The sequence below is a fragment of the Triturus cristatus genome, chromosome 6 (assembly GCF_964204655.1).
Source record: "Triturus cristatus chromosome 6, aTriCri1.1, whole genome shotgun sequence".
In the NCBI taxonomy this organism is placed as follows: Eukaryota; Metazoa; Chordata; class Amphibia; order Caudata; family Salamandridae; genus Triturus; species Triturus cristatus.
Genome location: NC_140589.1, coordinates 519,897,012 through 519,918,435, shown reverse-complemented (window position 1 = coordinate 519,918,435; position 21,424 = coordinate 519,897,012). Strand labels below are relative to the sequence as shown.

The 21,424-nt window shown below is 42.8% G+C and overlaps 1 protein-coding gene across 1 annotated transcript in view; it reads right to left on the bottom strand.

The window, feature by feature from the left end:
- Positions 1–21,424, bottom strand: part of LOC146817360 (CD109 antigen-like) — a 1,044,213-nt gene that overhangs the window by 782,182 nt on the left and 240,607 nt on the right. Inside the window, exons 5-6 of the mRNA XM_085610952.1 lie at positions 3,252–3,377; positions 2,229–2,268 (exon numbers count right to left, since the gene is read on the bottom strand). Coding sequence (XP_085467078.1) covers positions 2,229–2,268; positions 3,252–3,377 — 166 coding nt within the window. The remainder of the gene's footprint in view (positions 1–2,228; positions 2,269–3,251; positions 3,378–21,424) is intronic.

Sequence of the window (21,424 nt, the reverse complement as noted above, 5' to 3'; positions counted from 1 at the left end):
GATTGACGCAAGGTCCTATGTTAGGGATACAATGCACATAATTCAACTTCTGGAGGGACAACCATTCAACACAGAGACACAACTTATGGTTACCATGGACGTGTCATCCCTTTACACCAGCATCCCACAGGAACAGGCAGTATTGGTTGTAAAAGATACGCTGGAGAAACGACCCAGGCCCCATTGGATACACACTGATTTTTTGATCTCTCTATTAAACATCGTGATGAAGAGGAATTTTTTCATTTTTCTGAACCAACATTACTATCAATGTAAAGGTGTTGCAATAGGGGCCGGATTCGCCCTAAGTCTAGCAAATTTGTTCATGGACTCCTATGAGGACCAACACCTTTACAGCCAAGAGAATCCTTACATAAATCAGATCACCATCTGTGGAATGTATCGATAGGTCTTGTGCAGCGGGGATGTTCGAGTGTGGAAGGCACTTTCAGTCCGAGGCACGTTCCTCCTTACCCCACAAGCATATGTTGTCATGATGAAGGACTTAAAAGTCGAGGGCAGAGAAGAGAATTGGTCAAAGTAAGTTAATGTCTTTTTTATGGCCTTTCAGTACTTTTTAACTGAAGGGCTGTGGGCCTCTCTTCTTACTGCTGCGACCCTCGCAGCTCTCAAACAAGTCACTTCTCTTTCTAGTCTTTTAATTTTTCACATGATCACTTCATATTTAAGCACACTTGTCACTTGTCTGCCTCAATGTTTATTTTTATTGTTGTCTTATACTACAATGAATGCGTAGTGAAAGACACTTTTGTTTAAATTTCTTCAGTCAAATAGATATGATTCAAGCCTTGCCAGACCAGTCATACTGGAATTATTTTAACACAGGACATTTCATTATACATGTATCAATGTGTGGTGTTAATCTGTTCAATGTTTTTCTTTTTTTTGGAGCAAGAATACTGAAATAGCTTTTATGATCCCATTCTTAGATTTCATTAAAGGTTGATTATAAACTGCCCTTGTAGATTTAATCCATTAAATGCCTGGCTCGAATTTGATGTGTAGTGACAGAAGGGCCAATTAGAAGGTCACCGTGGGGAGTGGTTTTCAAAATGTGTGTTTCTAGTAGACGTTTGACATGATTGCAGAAGTGCATTGGTGCCCATTGTGCTTCCTCCAACTACATGTATATTCAATAGACTTTAGAATTATCCTTGAAATGGTTTCTGAAAGCCATTTTTGCATAATTTGACAGTTACAGTTTTGGTCTGGTTTTTAGGCTGATGCTGCTCTGTGTTGGGCTGAACTTGGGCTTGTACTTGGCACTGCCCGTGAGCAAGGCATTTGAAACGCAGTTGGGTGTTATTCCATGCAAGGCTGTTTGCCGCATTATACCCTGCTTTGCTGCTACACCGCTGTGAGTGCGCAATTCTTTCTGGTTCATCTCGATCAGGAGCTGTGTTTGATACTTACGCAGAGTGCCTCCCCTGGATGCGCACCAATGCCACAAGGCTCAAAAGGCAACAAGGCCCTGGTGGGCGAGGAGAGAGAGAGCGCCAGAGAGAGGGGGAGAGAGAGAAAGAGATGGCTACAAGCTTCAGGACTCATCTAACACTGAGGTTGAGTAGGGATTTCACAGGGCTATGATGAAGAGGACACTTTCGAATGATACAGCAAAATAAAGTATGCAAAATACCGTCAATATGGTAAAACTGACAGAAAAATGTCACCAAGAGTAATTTAGTTTTTGTTTATGCTTTATTTTTTTCATTTATGTGAAAATTAAAACAAATTTAAAAAGGAAGATGCACTGGAAAGACATTTAAACAAAACATATGTTATGTTACTTTGTCACATTTTCAATAAAGAAAGTTACTAAAGCGACACGTTTGTCATGAGGTGGCATAATATTTCATTATCACATGAATGTGAAAGGACCAGTTTGAACGGTCGAAGGGCCTGATTCACAAAGCTTTTTCTATGAGTGGCTCTTATTGTGTTACTCCTGCAAATGTATGCGTAAGTCACACATAAACTTGGAGTAAGGCACAATGAACGTCAATAGCAATGACCGGGCAATGTGATTTCGGCGTGTTTTGGTCCTTTTTATACAAATGTATTACACTACTGTTTAATCAGGAGGTTGGGTTTAAAGAGTGCGTAAGCTGTAGGAGTGGAACAAACCTACTCTTCGAAAAAGGACTGTGAATCAGGCGCCAAGAATGGGGAGGACACATCTTTCACAAATGCATTTCAAGCTCACTTACCACTGTCAGTCACGGAAAACTGCTTGGAGACGCGCATTTCCTGAAAACAAAACAGAATCCGGTGACTGTGTGTCGGTGAGTGTGATCATTTCCATTCATTATGCGTTTTGCCATATACATGGGGCACAAGCACGCGTGGAGTTAGTGTGTGCAGCAAATCCGTGTGTCCCGATTTCTACCAGGCATTTTCTCCCAGTTCAATTTCAGCAGAATTGACCTAACCAAAATGTACCTGCTGAAAATTACGCGGTGCGGTGTTAGCTGCGACACTCGTGATTCTTATATGAGCAGTAATAGTTCTAGAAATGACCTAGTTACGTTAGACCCTGTGACCTTAAGTCGACTGAATGAGCCTGTTAACACACATTAAAAATGCAAAAGTGAACCGTTGAGCATTGGCATTATCTTTCTTGTGAAGTTCAGAATAATATTATCCGAGAATAGACAGAGCTCATCCCCTCGGGGAGAGTCACAGCGGATATAATTCTTAAATAATTCTAGGGCTTGTTTATTTACACTTATACCACCGGGTTTTCAAAGAAAGATTACGTTGGGTGTAAATCTGTTTCCAAAAGAAGTGTCTCTGCGTGCCTGAGTGGTGTCTCACTGTACCTGCACCTCTGTGTAGCATGGATTTCTTCATGTAGGTGTATAGAATGTCTAGTCGTCTGTAGAAATAGTTGCATGTATGAGTCCGGTGTTTTGTGTGTGTATTTTGTGTTTCTGTTTGCATTCGTAATGCAATTGACATTTCAAGTGCTTTTTGTGTTTCACAACTCATTCTGAGTTTGATTTGTCAGGCTACATAAAATTCATTTATACTGACACATTACCAAACATAAAAATAAAAAAAGGAAACGTATAAGCCCTGTTTTACATTATACGAACAATATATACTTTTCATATAAAATATTCTGAAGCGACATATCTCAACGTTTCCATTGTTGGTTCTTTACCCATTGTAAAGAAAAGTATTGCTGCACTTTACAACACGAAAGTTGCATTTCTATTGGGGGTACTTACGTCAGAATGCACTTCTATTGCCCAGACTCCAAATTGAGGGATGTCAGATATCAGAAACTCTTTAGAAGCAACTCCCAGGTATGTTTGCACTGACAGCCACTGCTGGATCAGACTTCCTGTAGGATCCTGCATAATAAAATGAAGAATTTGTCAAATACTCAGAGTGGTAGCATTATTACATTACATTATTAAACAGTAAATTTGGGCAAGTTGCAAAAGCAATATACCCATCATCTTCTCATTAATCAATTGCCCAATATATATTTAGATAACAACTGGAGAAAGACAGTCACAAGACAGTTTTAGCATCGAAGGAATTGGTACATCACAAATTAAGGGAAAGTGCGCAATGTTCCTATAAGAAATGTGAAATCCATACAACACGTTAGGCATATCTAAGGGAAAAGCAGCATGTAAATGAAAATGAATGAAGACAACTGTTGCAAAGTCATCCTGTGCCCTGGGCACCTCCAACCTTTTTCTGACTGGTGGTAACTGACTCAGACTGGCCCTGGCTCTGCCTAACCAGGCACAGGGCCAGTGCTATGCTAAAAGAGACACTTAGAATGCAGTGAAAACATCTACATACGCTTGGGTACACTATGGGTTAGAGTAGCCCTGTGATTGGCATTACCTCCACTTTACGGCCCCAGTACATAATAGGGCAGGGGGATTGAAACTACTTTTGAGTTCCTAGTATATAATAGGGCATGGTAGTTTAGAGGCCAGCAGCCCAGTCTGCACTTGCATGTGTGCACTGCTGAAGTATGAGGTCAGTTTAAAAACAGCCTTGTGTTGCAGGACTGCTTTTAAAATGCAAATTATGCCCAAACTCGACTTTGGTGTTTGGGGCACTTAATAATATCAGAAACTACAATGTTTTGGCATATTAGGTACCCCCAGGGTCTCCCCTAGGTGTCCCAGGGGTTGGGGGTCAGGTATTTAAAAGGAGGGCCCTTAGAAAAAGTTTTATATGCCCCCTGCTTGACAAAATCGACTTTTGGGCTAGCAGCACTCTGGAGAGAGAATCTGTGAAGTGAGAATATTTTGACATGCTCAAAACCCCTAAAGTCTCCCCTAGATGTTTCAGGGGTGGTGGTCCTGTCGATATAGACAGGGATCTTATAAAAGATGATTTTATAAGACATGGTGTTGTAAAAATGGCCCAAGTCATTATTCCCCTGCCTCATAGGTTAACATGGCAAGAAGTTATTAACCAATAGTTTCAGCTAGAAGAATCATTAAAAGTCCATTCAAAGACTTCCTAGAATGATATTGATAAATCCAACAATATGGTATTGTTGAATTTCTCCTAAAAGGTACAGAAAATAAGTTATAAGACTCTCTTGTCTGTAAGCCAAAATGCAGCCTTCCAGTGGTCTGTGCTGATGAGTCAGAGTTAAGTGGATTAGGCAGGCTCCTTTGATGAGGTGATAAAGAGCCCCTGTGGTTAGCCAACTCCTCTGGGGGGGGCAGGGTTTTGCTACACAGGAATGCCAGAGCAAGGGGAAGGGTCATAAAAAATATAATTCAATGGAAGGAGGAGGCAGGTAAAAGACACAAGTTTCATTTACACTTCTCCTCTTTGAACCCAGCCAGATGCTAGGCTTAAGGTAGGAATTAGCAGATGCAAGGGTAAGAGACTATGGAGATTAACCATCCTGTTGGTGTGTTTACCGAGCTCTTCTCTCCCTGATGGAAAATCAGCCATGATGAATTTTGGAGGAATGGTGCTCTCTGGGAGGGAATAGTGCCACACTTTTGAGGATGTGGTCATACCCTGGGGTGTTGCCCTGCACCTTATTGGGCAGGAGTGCCCTCCTCAGTGGCGTAGGAAGGGGGTGCGGTGGGTGCGGGCCGCCCCGGGTGTCACCACTGAGGGTGGTGAAAAAATGGCAAAAGTATGTGTTTTTAAAATAAAAAAAATGTTGGGGATCACGACACTTTAAAAAAAATATATATTATTTCAAATGAGTTTAACAACTTCGTCTGACAATTAATCAACCTCAACAAGTCAACATAATATGTATTGAAACTTTTTAGTTCAGTCAAAAAACGCAATGAAACGCGGCTGAACTCGACGATGTGTAGTGGAGAGCCTATGGATAAGGAAGGGGAGGGGGTGTTTCTTTCCACTGAAGTCTCTCTCTGCAGTTTGTACTCGAGCGAGGCGTAAACAACCGGTGACTCATCATCACTCAACCCGCAACCAATCCTATCCGCTGCAGTGCCGGTCAGTCACCCCACGTCATTCAGTTGAGTTAGTTGTGCATTATTACTGAAGCTTGTAAGTGCCGTGCTAAATTTATTTTGCTACATTTTTTAGTTTATTAATTCATTGTGATCATCCTCTTCTCTATGATATTGAGTTTGGTTAGTAACGTAAACATTATGATGCATGCTATTTGTGTGTATTTGTACGTTAAGCGGGGGGTGATGAGAAATTTGCCGCACTGGGTACCACCTGATCTTGCTACGCCACTGGCACTCCTGCTTAACCAAGAGAACTTGGAATAAGGATCTGATAGGGGCAGAGCCTCTCAGATCTGCTCCGTGAAATCTAAGAGAGAAGAAGGGTACACGCTGAGATGTTTGATTTGCATCAACTAGGCCCTGTCCTCTGAAGACATCCCCTGCTGCACAATCAGAACTACAGCCCTGTGGACTACCTTGCTTTGAAAGAACTAAAGAGTGGACTCCCTGCAAGCTACAGGTGAACAGAGCTCACCTGGAACATCACCACCAATAATCCTCAGCCTGAAGTACTGCCAGCGGATTTGTAAGTGTTTTGTCCAAGTGGTTTGTGGGAACTGAAGTCCCAAACTTTCAAGGACCATCTTGGATCATCCAGACTCTAGGAGTAAGTTTTGGACACTTTGGGCACCTTTGTGGAACTTCAGGAAGAAGTTCCGGAAGTTTGGAGAAGGTTGGAGCAACTCTGAAAAAGAGTTACATAAGTGGACCGACTAGACCTGGCCAGCCAAGCCGGCAGACATCAACCGCGAGCCAGCCTACCATTCAGTAACCCTGGGCGTGACACTACGCTTCGCCCACGTAGTGTACGTAGCGCTGCCTGCTTCGCAGTTTTCGAAGTAGGCGAAGCAGGCAGCGCTATGCACACGCCAGGGCGAAGCGTAGCTGCCTGCCGCCCACCACCCGCCTCCCGCCCGCCCTCCTTTTAAAACATACCCTGAATTTAAAATAAATAGAAGTAAAGACACTTACCTGAAGCGCGGCGTCTCCGGGGCTCCCTCTTCCTGGTTTCCAACTTCTTCTGACAAATGCGCATGCACGGACGCCCACGCATGCGCATTTCTCGCAAGAAATGTGCATGCGTGGGCGTCCGCGCATGCGCATTTCTCGCAAGAAGTTGGAAACCAGGAAGAGGGAGCCCCGGAGACGCCGCGCTTCAGGTAAGTGTCTTTACTTTTATTTATTATAAATTCAGGGTATGTTTTAAAAGGAGGGCGGGCGGGAGGCGGGTGGCGCATAGTGGGGCTACGTGGAGCGCGTAGTGTGCGTAGATTTGGGCACACTACGCGCTGCTTCACGTAGCCCCACTACGCCCACCCTTACCATTCAGGTTTATGCCCCTGAAAAGCCCAGGAGGACCGACTTCCAGAGTTTGACCGGAGGCAGGCTGAAACCCAAGCCGATGAACCCTCACTAAATCTGGCCTGGTGAAGAGTATCGAAGGACCCCGCAAGAAAAAGCTCAGTAAAAGTTTCTAAGTCTGAAAGTAGAAATGGTGACCGGGACCAACTGCAAAAGCCAAGCGGCCAACCTTCAACTGCGAGCCCGCCTGGATCTCTGGTTCGTCCCGCTGGAAATCCCTGGAGGTCTGACTCCCATAAGTTTGACCAGGAGCTCGTCGCAAAGGCAGGCCGGCGAACCCTCACCTAATCGGGACTGGCTGAGGGCTTCAAGGGACACCAGGAAGAAAAGCTCCAGAAAAGTTTCTAAGTCAGAAGGTAAAAACTTTGACCAAGACCTGCCGCAAGGGGTAGCCGTGGAATGCTCCATCGCAGTCAACCTGGAACTTTGACTTTGAAACGGTCTAGCACGACCAGATATCCCAATAGGCACTATAGGTTTCCATGTCCTATATAGTGCTAAATCTTTTAAAATTCATGTCTCCAGTTCCCTACATTGGATTCTTTTCATTTTGGTGTATCTTTAAAGAGAAAAATATTTCCTAATTTAATAAATGTTTATTGTATGTTGTGTCTTAATTATTTACTGAATCTGTGTTTTAAAATGCTTTACATACCTGTCTTTGAAGTTAAGCCTGACTACTCACAGCCAAACTACCAAAAGATGAGCGTGGGAATAATTTTCTAAGACCTATTCTGAGCCCTAGACTGTGCTAGTGGCCTTATTGCCAGTGGCAGATAGGCATTTGCCACTAATAATAATCCAGTTTCCAACAGTAACAATGGTGCAGTATGATGAAGCATTATGTATGGACCAAAACATAACACTTCTGTGAACAAAAATAGCTGAACTCGGCCATTCTTCATGAAGCATGTGCAAGAAACTGCAGAAACGTCAAACTGCAATTGGAGAACAAAATTGGTTAAACAAACATCCAATGGGCAGATTCACAAAAGCATTTATGAGCATGGGAAGTTGTACTTTATCAGAACTCTGTTACATGCCTTTGTGAATTGCCCCCAAAACATCCAATTCTTGATTAGTAAAAGCACAAAGACTGCACAGTCCTTTCAATTTATGCTAATTTTAAATGAATATTTTTATTTTATTCCCGTTTTAGATATTTTGTGGCCAATTCACAAAGGGCGCGTCATAAGGGTACGTAAAAGGATTCTACAAGAGTAAGGTCCCATAGTTTTGATTCATACTTACAATTAAAGGAGAAAACACTCCTACAACAACTGGAATACAGTGGTGAGCAACCAGCCTTTAATCGCATATCAAGTTCTGGTTGGCAGAGTCAAATCTCGTTGAAATGTTGCATTGCTGAACACATCTCCTTCTAGCAGAACAAATACTATATTTGTCACTAACATTAGTTCAAAATGAAAATTCTTCTACCTAAAGAATGTGCTTATATAAATATATTTCAATATTGATTTGACCCCAGATAACCACTGGCAAACATCCACTTGAGTAATGGCAGATACTCAATTTATTTTGGCATCTTGGTCTCTCCCTACCACTCACATAAGTGCTCCTGCCTTATCACTAGTTTTCTAAGTAACAGGCTGTAACCCTTCGATGCCATGTGTGAACACAGCAGCGCACGAGTGCCTCTACTTCTTGTGTCGCATTCACACTGCATTCAACATTAGGGCCAGATGTACTAACATTAGGAATACTGATTTTATAATTGCGATTAACTCTGAATCACAATTAGGAAATTGGCATTCCTAATGTATGAAACTCTTGATTTTCATTAGCGAGTCCTGGTGGGTCACAAATAGACCTACCCCATGCATATTACTGAGGCAGGTCACAATTTCTCAAAGGGGAAAGGGATCCCAAAGGGACGCCATCCCATTTGCGAATGGGTTACCACCACTTTTAAAATGGTGGCAAAGCATTACTGTTTTGAGACCGTACTTTGGTTGCAAAACAGTGGTACATACCATACTGGTTCAATACTTGGAAGGGACGCCCAAAACACGCCTCTCCCAAATACTAAACGCAAATGCAAATTGTGATTCGTAACAAGTTACAGAGGGCCACGTGTACAAATGTTTTTGCCTGTCGCAAACGGACCAATTCCCAGAATTTTTGTGCATGTAGAAAGCCCAAATATCAAATCAGTACTTTGTTACTGAATCGCAATTTGGGTTTTGTGATTCGGTATTAGGAAGGGGCATGTTAAGGGCATCCCTTCCTAATAGCGACTCGCAGTGCAATGTACGAATATTTTGCAACCGAAATGCGTTAAAAAAACATTCACATTTTACCACCTACTTCAAGCAGGTGGTAACCCAATCGCAAACGAGAAGGGGCCCCAGGGGACCTCTTCCTCTTTGTGAATGGCTGCGAAAACGTTTTTTAAGAGCAGTCAGTGATTGCCTACCCTTAAAAAATGAAACTGAAATGTTTCATTTTTGTTTTTGAAACGCATCCCTTTTTCCTTTAAGGAAAAGTGGTTGCACTTACAAAAAATACCGTTTCTTTATTTAAAAGCAAACACAGACATGGCGGTGTGCTGTTCCCAGTAGGCCACCATCCCTGAGTTTTTAGTGATTCCCAAAGGGACACAAATTGCGACCTACCTCATAAGTATTAATGAGGTAGGTCTACTGTGATCCCATTAGGAATTACTTAATGTGTCAAGGACACATTTGTACATAGGTGTTTGCAAATTTCTAATACATAATCGCAAAAAGCTGTATTTAAGAACTGGCAAAATAAAACCTATTTACATGTGGCCCGAATCCCATTTTGCATTTTGCACATTTGAAAAAGCATTTTTTGGCCCGATTATGCAAACCAGGCAATTTTTTTGTCTGGAAAAATGCTTTGTTCATCTGACCCTTTATCTTTTGAGCTCTTATGTTCATCACAAGGCGCCATAATTTGAATTTTCAATGTAATGGAGTTTGACTGCTTATTACCTGTAATGAATCTAGATGTGGTTACAACTATTCTTAAGTGTGACACGCCGAGGAGGGGGTAGGAATAAGAGGGAGGGTGGGAGCTTAGTTTATTTTTCTTTGTATATTTTTCTTTGTGAGACAGGGATATTTATTATGCTATCCCTTACGAAGGAAGAGATGCCGCTACTTTACTTGCTTAACGATGATTCTGCAGACCCCTTGTGTCATTGTAATGTAGAGCAAGCCACTGTATGTATCTGTTCAGATGATCATGTTTAGAACTAAGGACGGCAATACCAGACTTTATTGCAAGAATACCTGCTTGCCTATATATTTTATTGATGATTATATTGTTATGTTTTGAAGAAAACAATAAAAAAGTGTTAACAAATGGATTTGACTGCTTATATGAACTATTGCACTCGCCACACAAGGGCAAGATCGTTTTTTTCCCTGAATTATCATTGGTCCCAGTACCCATGCTGGTGGGCGTTACTGTTGAGGACAGAAGAGTTTCTCTTTCACTGTAAGTTGCTGAACATGCCCACCAAAGCAGGAAGGGAATAGGTCTGCTTTAAAAATAAATCCTGAGCCACACATCCTTTGGTATCTCTACTCCCGGCTCTAGCGATATGGCTCTGAATCATAGACAATTGGAAAGTTCACACCATCAGAGAATAACCTGTGACAAACTTGGTGCCTCACTTGGATTGGTTTATCGTTTTCTGCATTTTTGTATTTTACCAAAAACTGCACCAGACAGTAAATCAGAACATGGTGAGAAATATCCAAGCTAAGTAGAGCAGCATTTACATTCAGTGAGGGTTCATACAGGAAAAAGATGCAAAATAGCACAACGTGACCTGAGATGACACCGATTACAAAATAGGGCCCTGATTGGAGGTGCAGAAGCAAATTGAGTGCCCAGAACGCTGGGCAGGAAGGCAGATCCAGAGCCCTTCCAAAAGAACTGCAGTTTAACAGGAAGAAACAGGCGTCCGGATGCGGTAAAGGGCCGAAGTCGTCCTCAGTGTGTATAGGCTTTCTGAGAAGGAGCAGCGCTTGGCTGTGGCTGCGGCGAGCCCCTTTTGTCCCTCACTCTGGTGACCCTTGCTGGCCTCCTTGGTCCCTAGAGGAGGCTCCTGTGAGCGAATCGATGTAGCAGGTCTCAAGATATCTGATGCTAAAACTGCTGCTGATAGACGATTCTTCCATCATCCCGCCTGGGTGTTCTGAGGCTTTGGAAAGCCATAGTGGTAGGAAAATCTCAAGATAGATCATCTGTTACAAAGCAGAGGTTACAAAGCAGAGGTGGGCGAGCTACTGATGCCTCGAGCATGACTCGAGCCAGATGCCTGGCTCTGGCTCAACTCAAGGTCCTCTTGGACTTTTCAGTCCAAAGCTAGTCAAGCCTGCTCCAGCCTAAGCTCTCATCCACTTGTGGGGATGCCTGTCCTGCATGTTCTCAAGCTTTGCTCTTTTAAGCAAAATATCACTGTCTACTATCACGATCTACCAGGGCACTTGAAATCAGGGTTATGAGGAATTTTTGGAATTGTGTCAGCCCTCTACTAGTGCTGATTTTGACTGGGGGTTCATTACCCAATGCCTCACCTGCTGGTATCTGAAGCGCTCTCCTCCCTGAAGGCCATATTCCTCTTTCATGTTTGTAAATGATTTCACTATCCCTTTCAAGCATGTCACAAAATTGTGCAACAACCTCATTTTCTCCACATCCTAAAGCTCCCAGCTCCTGTCTTGGTGTGAATTCCCGGCAGGGTCGACTAAGGGAAGTGCGACTGGTGCGGCCGCACTGGGCGCTGACCTGTGAAGGGGGAGTTGTGACCTCAGGGGGGCAATGTGCTTGGCAATATCTGATGATAGGAGAGATGAGGATCACAGTCATGGGAGATGGAGGCACCAAAAGTGATTGTCGTACCGGCTGAACACATTGCTAAAGCCGCCCCTGATTCCCGGTATCCCCATATGTGTCTGAAAGGAGAAACGAATGAGTCCAGTCCCTGCCTAATCCCTGTTTGGTCCCAGACTCTTAGTAACAACCTCATGATGGTCCATATGCCGCTTGACATCTCAGTGGTGATTTGGCAACCAATGAACTTCCCATAGTTATGAACAGACATCAGACATCACACCATATCTGTTTACCTTCTCATCCATTCACTAAGATATCTCCATAGACCAGGAAGCCCCAGACCCTCTTCTCTTGGTTGAATACTATTCTCTATTTTTTCACTGGCCTTCTGTAATCCAGGTACAGATGTTTTTGCTTCTGAATGTCATCCATCAAGATATAGACAGGACACAAAGGATTCTTGGAGGCACAGACATTTTAAGACAACTCGTCTCACCACTGATGCAGCACGTTGCTTCTAGCGCACCATAAAATATGCCTTAAATAGTCTGAAATGGCTGTAATTTATTTGCACCTTTTGGCTGTCATTTTATTGGCTAATATTATGTCTGATAGTTGATTGCCTCCAATCATTGGAACAGTGTGATCAAACCCTGCTGTTGCATCTTAGCTGAGATTAATGAGCGGTTAGGGGCCAGATGCACTGCTTACAATTCCTAAAAGGGTCGCAAATTGCCTCCCTCATTAATATTCATGAGGTAAGCTGCAATTTGCGACCCGTTGGGAATGGCTAGCACTAACAGGGATGGTGGCCTGCTGGGGTCAGCAGACCACCATGTCTGTGACTGCTTTTTAAATAAAGCATTTTTTTGAATGCAGCCCATTTTCCTTACACAATGAACTGTGGGGCGGCTTCCAACAAGAAGATTAATACCCTTTTTATAGACTCAAGGCCCATTGAGTGTATTAAAACATTTTCCTATCTGGAGATCCTATTTGATAGGTCAGGAACCTGGAATCAGGCAGTTAAACCAGACGGCTGTTGTTTACTAAGTCACTGATGGCACTTTCTAATTTTAGTCGTAAATTAGGTAGACGTCCCTCTGTGGAACTGCTACGCATTTATAAGGCTAAGTATGTGTCAATAGCCACTTATGGAGCTGGAATCTGGGGCTATTCTGAGGTAAATGCCTTTCAGATAGTGGAAAATATGTTTTTCAAGTTTCTTTTGGCAGTCCCAGACAGTACTTCAAATTATATTTGTCACTCGGAACTGGGCATGCCTTATTTGGAAGGCTTCATTAAGATTCAGCCTGTTCTTTTGTGGCACAGAATTTGGACCACAGATGAAACTGTTATATTTTAAATGATGCACTAGGGATGAATGGGGCCAAACCCATTAGATGGCTAGAATATGTTAAAACATTTTTAATTAAACTTTGACATAGAGAATACTTTAATGAGCCACATACCATGTGTAACGTGTCAAGGAAAGACCTTAAAGCTAGCTGTATTTGTTATGTGGCTGAAATCAGAGCTATAAATTAAATGAAAAAATCAACGGTCCAAGCCCATCAACTTACATTGTTGAGTCCTAGCATACAGCCATATATTTCTTTAACTATGGCCGATCATGACCGATTCTTGCTGACATGTTTTAGACTGAGCATCTTATATAGATCTTTAAGTTTCCCAGAATTAAATGATTGGTCTAAAGATTTATGCAAATTCCCGTGTGACAATATTTATATACAGTCAACTATACACATTATTTTTCTATAAATATTATATCAGACCGAGAAGGAGATGGATTATCCCGGTATTACAGAAACTTGGGCTGAGACAATGTCGCCTCGCATTACTGGCTTTGCAACTTCTGGATAAAGTATATATATCACGGTCTTTTAATAAAATGTTTTTAATTATCGTAAATCCATTATTATGCGATTTTATTTAAAATGTGCATAATGTAGATATGATATGATCTCTTTCTACAGTGGCGTTTTTACAATCTGTCAATTGTACTGTGCTTTTATGGTTATTTTTATGGTTACCGAATAAAGATCTTTTGATATTGATATTTAATGCAGTCCATTTTCCTTAAAGGAAAAAGGGATGCATTTAAAAAAGGAAAATGAAACGTTTCTGTTTCATTTTTTAAGAGTAGTTAATGGTCTCTGGGACCACTGCCAGCTCTACCAAAATATTTTCTCTGCCAGTCACAAAGGGGAAGGGGTCTGTCCCCCGGGAACCTCTTCCAGTTTGAAAGTGGCTTAGTACCGTTTTAAAATGGGTTGTAAACTGCAAGTGTTTTGCAACCGCAATTGCTTTTGCAAAACAATCATACATTGAAGGTTGACTCGCTATTAGGAAGGGAAGCCCTTGCCACGCCCCTTCCTACTATCGAGTCGCAAACCCTATTCTGCGAGTCCGTAATACGTTACCGACTTGCAAATTAGTTGTTTTTTTTTACAAGGGGCAGACCTATTTTGCAGGTGCACATGGGCTGATTTTCCTTACCTCTGGCCCCAGGACCTTCCGATTTAGTGCATTTATTCTTTAGGCCTGTCATGGCATGAAATTCTTGTAGCTCTTCTGTCATATCTGGTAAGGACACTGAAACTAAGATCTGTCAACAACATTATCTCAAACTTGTCTGGGCCCAGATTTATGCATGTGGAAACTGCATTGGCTGATGCTTGCTGTGCAAAGGGTTCCAAGATTAGAGTAGCAGCTATATGGGCATTCCTGCCTCGTCCCCAAATATATGGCCACCTTATCTGTACCTTGCCGAACAGAGCACTGTTCAATCTTAACTGGGCTGAGAGAGTCTGATACCCTGTCACGACTCATCTTAGATACCCCTCACGTGTGCCCAGTAGCTTCAATGAGTCTTTTAGCCCTTGTATTCTTAGTGTGGTTTCCCCTGACTTTTTGCCTTACGACTTCTTGTTTTTCTGACTTAATTTTGGCTGGCTTTAGAATTCTGGGCACGTTACCACTGATAACTAGTGCTAAAGTATATGCGCTCAGTACTCTAAACATGGTAACATTCGCTTATCTCCAATTGGTAAGTTAACTTTACTTATAAGTCCCTAGTAAAGTGCACTATATATTCCCAAGGCCGTAAATTAAATGTTCTTAGTGGGCATACAGCACTGAATGTGCCACCCACTTCTGCAGCCCTTTAAACATGTCTCAGGCTTGCCACTGTCAAGCCTCTGTGTGCAGTTTTAAATTGCCAGTTTGACTTGGCACGTTGACCTACTTTCCACACACAGAGATGAGGGGCGATAAGAGGTATGTCGCTAATTAGAAAAGGTGAGTAGACAACACACATGTTGTTAAAACTGCCCTCACCCACAAAAATTGGTGGCATGCTTCATCATAGAGCTGCTACGACACCTTCACGCAAGCCAACGACAGAGGTGAAGCCAGGGCTGGCTTTAACACTGGTGGCGCCCTGTGCGACAATGTTTTTTGGCACCCCCCAATGACCACCTGTGTCATGGATTCCATCACCACCGCCCTTTAACAGTGTCCCTCAAGTCTCCATAACCACTGTCTCTCAGAATAATTTAGTTTTATAGCACCGCTCATACCAGTTTAAGGTGTCAGATTACTTTACATCACACACATTGCACAGAGAGAATCATATGTGAGAAAATCAGTATATAGGAAGTTTTACATCAGACAGCACTATAAGGTGTAGTGTAGGAGTGACGCGATCGATACTGGTAGGCAATATAGTTTAAGAGTCCTTATTCCGGAAAAGCACAAATTCAGAAGTTAAAATGTAACATCATTGATAGGGGTTCTCTTTAATAACAAGAATTGTTTTCTACCTAAATGAATCCTTTTGGCTAGATTAGGATAATGAAAGACTGGGCAAAAACATATAGCTCTAACATATACCTTGCAGTTTACATGCAGATCTTTGATGACAGTTAATAGCTCGATGTTCTATGTTAGGATTTTGACCTATTTACGTTACATGCACTTTGTTATCTGCATGGTACATGTTCTTAGCAGCAGGCATTTTAACCCTCTGTGCTACCTTTGGATGAGTCAAAACTTCCAGTAGACAAACCTCCCTCTCTTTCCAGGAAGATGATTAATCACCGGACTTCTCTTGACAGTTTAATTGATGCCTGGCAATTACTGGAGGCCAGCGATGTGACAGCAGGTGCTTTTAAAAAGATAATATGCTTGCAAAAATTATGCCCCCACCCCAAGTCAGTGCCCGGTGCGGTGGCACCGATCGCACCGCCCAACACCGCAACATACCTCTTATTGCCCCTCTTCTCTGTGTGTGGAGAGTCTTGTTACATGAGATCGAAGTGGGGTGCTCCTTCTACCCCTTATTACTGTATGTGAAGTTGACCTACTTGCCAGACTCAAACCATCATTTTTATTACATATACGTTGTCCCTAAGGTAGGCCCTAGACAGCCTAAGGGCAGGGTGCAGTGTATTTAAAAAGTAGAACTTGTACTTTTCACTTTTACATGTCCTGGTAGTGAAAAATTATTACATTTGTTTTTCACTACTGCAAGGCCTATTTGTCTTATAGATTAATATTGGGATTGCCTTGTTACATTTATAAGTGTAATTTCCAATTGGGAAAAGATAGACATTTGAAGTTTGGTGTCTCTGGACTCCCAATTTAAAATCCCATCTTATGGTGAAGTTGGATTTCATGTTGCAAGTCTTAAAGTGCCACCTTTACAAAGTGGGCATTTTCTTACTTTAGACATTCTGTGCCTCTTCTTGTCTCTGAATACACGTCTGGGGTGGGTGACAGCTGGGTCTTGTGGATTCCCTCTTGGCAGTCACACACAAAGGGAGCCAAGGTGTGCCTGATGGGCCATTCACATTCTGATGGGCTGTTATCATTATGATGGGTCATCCTGGGCAGGATGGGAGGGAGGAGCGGAAACTTGCACCCGAATAGGACTGTGCCTGCCCCCACACAAAGAACTGCATACCCGAGATGAAAGGGACTTTTTGCACTTCAAAGGCCTCTCTTTGAAGCCTCCCCCACTTCATAGCCTCAAATGGGTATAAGTACTGGACCTCCAAAACCATGACTCTAGTACACTTTTGGATCTGAGGACATTCTGCCAGGGAGAAGGACTGCTGTGCAGCCAGGAGGGACTACCACTCTGCTGAAACGCTTTGCTGTGCAGGCCTTCTGCCCGTGTGTGAGAAGGACTGGATCTACATCTTCCAAGAACCTAACTGACTCCAAGGGCTTGCTGGTTTGCCTCCTGTTTTGAAGTCTCAGGGCCTTCCTTCAACTCTGCTTCAGCTGCTGGACTCTGCCAACTGTGAGTCCTGCACTGCCGAGAGGTGCCAATCTAGTCCTGGGCCTTGATAGTGGATTCTGCAGCTGTTTCTCTTCAAAACCCGTGCATCATCGACTTTGTGCCAATCAGAACCAACGCATCCCCTTTGTCATCAACGCAGCGCTGCTTTGAGGACCTTGCTGCATCGCTCGACAGAAACGCGGGACTCAGCTGTGAGGCTCGATGATGCAGCACCTTCATCATAAAGGGTTCGATGACGCAGGACCTGACTGTAAGGTTTGACGACAAAGCATTGCCTTCAGCACAAAGGGGTTCGACGACAACGCAGGACCCATCTGCGAGCCCCGACGACGACTCATCTACCCGACTGCATAAATCAGAACTAACGAATCGTGCTCTCGCCCTCCACGCATCATCCTCAAAGGTACTGTTTTCAGCAGGCCTGTATGGCTCCTTTATCCGGCCCGGGCTACATCGCAGTCGGCCTAAACTTTTGGATTTACCCCAGTCAAGTGCAACCAGATGTCCCCGCTTTGTGCTTTATGCTTTTAAGCACTCTATTGCAATTAAATCTAAAGTTCCACTTATTGGATTTTTTTTGTTTTTGTTGCTTTACTCATCAAAATATTCTTTATTTTTCTAAACTGGTATGGAGTTGTTTCACTGTGTTACCGAAACTAAAGTGTTGCACAATTACTTTACATATGCCTCTTAAGTTAAGCCTGACTGCTTTGTGCCTAGCTACCAGAGGGTGAGCACAGGTTATGTTAGGGTGTGTACCTGACTTACCCTGACTAGGATTGTGGTCCCTACTTGGACAGGGTGCATAACTCTGCCAACTAGAGACCCACTTTTTAATAGTGTGCTTCAGGAAAAACAGTTCACCCTGTCAAAGACTTTCTCAGCATCCAATGAAAGAAAAGCTATCCTCCTTGCACCCTTATAAACAACATCTATAAGGAGCAGTAGTTTTTTTCATATTGTCTCACATGCTTCTGCCTCGAATAAATCAGGCATGATTTGGATGAACTAGGACCAGCATGTGAAATTGTAGTCTGGTTGCCTGTATTTTTGTCAATTGTTTTGCATCCACATTGAGGAACAATAATGGCAGGTAGGAAGCACTGTCTGGAGGTGATTCTTTGGGAAAGGGTTGCTACAGTTTTTGTGAATGGCACAATAACTGCGCGGGTGCAGAGTCAAGGGTATGCCCTCATTTGCATAGGGCACGCCCCTATGCAAATGAGGGAACACCCTTTGTTGATAGTGCTGGCACTTTAAAGTGTGCCAGCGCTATTGGTATTATAGAACAGGACACACAAGCATATGCGCCGCCTTCTATAATATCAAAGTGCCCAGGGGGCACGCAAAGCAGGTGCAAACACCCATTGCGCCCCGGGGCACCTTTATGTAATACGGCCCCTGGTGCACATGTAAAGCGCTCAAGTACCTTTGGGTTGAGTTTGCGCTTTCTAAAAGTGCAAAAAAACTCATGTAAGACGCCCAGCCATTTTTCAGGTGTGTTAAAGCTTTTAGTGTTGTAGTTTGTAATCTTGGGCATTGCATTATATCAGTGCTCAGCTGTAATGTGCAGCCCTGCGCTTATTCACTCTACTCTCTCTGAGATGTGCCCTGGGACTAGATGCCTCCTTATTTGGGTGTTCCTCACCCCTGATACTCCTCACCCCTCCTATACAACTTCCCTCAACTAAAAATCCCAACAGACAAATAATAAAGTCACAAGTCCCCACCTTAACCTCTAGTAATTAAACAATATGCCAGCCGCTCCCCCTGGAGCGATCAGATGGTTGTCTGTTCACACCCCAACCTTATCCAAGCCACCATAACTATCTATTGACTCCCTCCATGATCTCCTCTATTAATTGGCAGTTGAACTCCTCTGTCACTTTTGAGGTCTATTTCTGTCCTGATCACTGGTGTCAATAAATAGTTTTTCATTTCTTTGTTTTTCTTTTCACTTGAGCCTCTCCACTGACACTCTGGAGTTATCTAAGGTTATTTATTTTTATTCCCGTCTTTAATTACTTGGTTATCTGGAACTTTTCTTACTTGCTGGCAAAGAGTGTTTCACTGGGGCCATTTCCCTTTCCTGGAACATTGAAGCACACTTTCTATCCCCCTCTTGGGCTGCCCATTATCCTCTCCTGTAGTTATGGAGACTGCATAGTATATCAGTTTGTTTCTTTTAGAATCATGCGGGTGATTTTATGCATGCTTCCTATCGTAATAAGCTGCTCTTTTGGTCATCTGGCATACCTTGGATATACTTCCTAATGTCCTTAGCTACCATGTTTGGCAGAACATCTCTTATGAAGATGTTGTTTCTTCAAGTCTTCCAGGTCTTCCTGATTTTCCTACAGTACAATGTGATGCACTTATAGGAGCAGAATATGGGTATTCCCTTGTTCTTAATCCAATGTTCTTTAGTCGTTTGTCTTTTCAAGGTCCAGAACCCACTGCCCCACCTCTGTCACATCTTTTTGGATGCCCGTCAGACTTGATTCAATTTATCTCTTGCTCCTCCCAACTCGTCTGTTATGTCACTGAAGAATGGCTTCATAAAAGTCTTTGTAGCACCCTGATCCTCAACTTCAGAGCTTTTCAAGAGCTCCCTCGTTTTGATTTCAGTAGTCTTCCCTGGTGCTCACTGTAGCATTTTCTGCAAGGTGTTCCTTTGTTGAAGCATCAACTTGATTGTGTGCTCCTTCTTGCCTCTGGTGTCTGCAATTTAGCCTCCTCAAGTCGCTCACACCTGTGTAGATCTTTTGCCTATCATTGATTCACTGGGTGAATAGACACCTCAGGATCTCTTCTTAGGTTCAAGCACACACAAGATGATAGAATGAATGCTCACAATTAGTCTAACTACTGGCAATCGCTCGAGTAGCATTCCAATCCGTGCCACCTCAGCGTGGAACCAGCTATGTGCAGATCAGTCTTGAGCCTGCTCCAATAGGAACAGTCCAGCCCAGGCTGCCTAAGTGGCAAGGGTATTCCCAGACGTGGGTGCTGTGCTCACTTTGCCTGACAGTTCAGGCTGGACTTGCCATGAGTCTCCTATAGGGTCCACTGTAGTTTTACCCTATGTTAGCCTAACTGCACATGCTACACACATTGTAGGCTGTGTTTGCGTTGCATACCTTATGCAGTAGCATGCTTGTTTTTGTGCCACACTATTATTTTAGAAGTGGCTGTGCCCTTTTTATTATTCAATTCTTTTGCTGGGATTCAGTCTGAACATTTAGTATAAAGTCAAACAACATTGTGCCCTGCTTTTCTCTATGGTCGAACACTAACACCTCGACACAACAGAAGTGACCCAGCTGCTGTTTGAGTACGGCATTTCCTGTCGTATGAGCCGAGACTTGCCGCTTTGAAAATACAGAGGAGGATTGCTAGCAGAGGAGTGGTCCCGGGATGAGAGCACCAGCTTTGCGTAATCTGAGATGCAGCCCAGCTAATGACAAATGCCAGGTATGAAGCCCGATACTTTCCTAGAGACTTCTATTTCTATTATATTATTGTGAGGCTAGGCTTAGGCAAATACACCAATTATCATGATAGTTTTTTCATTGTGTATGGTTTATTGGATGCTAATTACTCTACTAAGTGTTGCATGTTTTCTAGTTCTTCATAATAGAGCAAGATAGTTTCAATAAATATTGTAAACTTTTTTTGTGTCTCGTTTTTTTTTATTGTGGACATGAATAAGTGAAAGAACGAAAGGTGATGACCTGTTACAGCAGTTCCCTGAGGGGACTAGAGAGTTTTGTTCTGTGGTGCCATCTTATCAGTTACTCTGGGAAGGCTAGGAGTGCAGGTAAGGCACTATGGATTGGGGCTCATCTGTAATGATGTGGTATGGTGACTCAGTCCCGATATACTGATGTTCGGTGATCCCAAGCATAGTTTTGTTCCCAAACAGAATCCCTGCAATAGACTAGCCTGACTGGAGGAGGATCAAGAAAAAATGCAATGGGTGAAGAAAGTAATGGGAGGATCAGTAAAGTAAAATATGATAGAAGTGAAGTAACTTGCGCAAGGCAAACAGTCTAAATTGTTATGCTAAGAATCCTTGTATAGGGGATGTGGGTAGAAGGGTCATTATGCACTTGTAAAACTGTTATTGATTTGGAAGTGAATAAGATAGCGTTTCAATTTGCTGATTTCAAGAACCTAGAGGTGGAGTGTGACAACGGGGAAATCAATATGCCCAAGTTCAAAATCAGTATTGTCCTACACTCTAGTGGTTGACAAAAACTAGGAAATAATATTTGGTAATTGTGATATTGTTTTTTCATGAGCCATAAGTTCATTTGGGTATGGAAATAGTAATACCAATTTTATTGGGTCTGCTCCTATTATCATTAGGTTTAGATACATAGAAACAATAGGC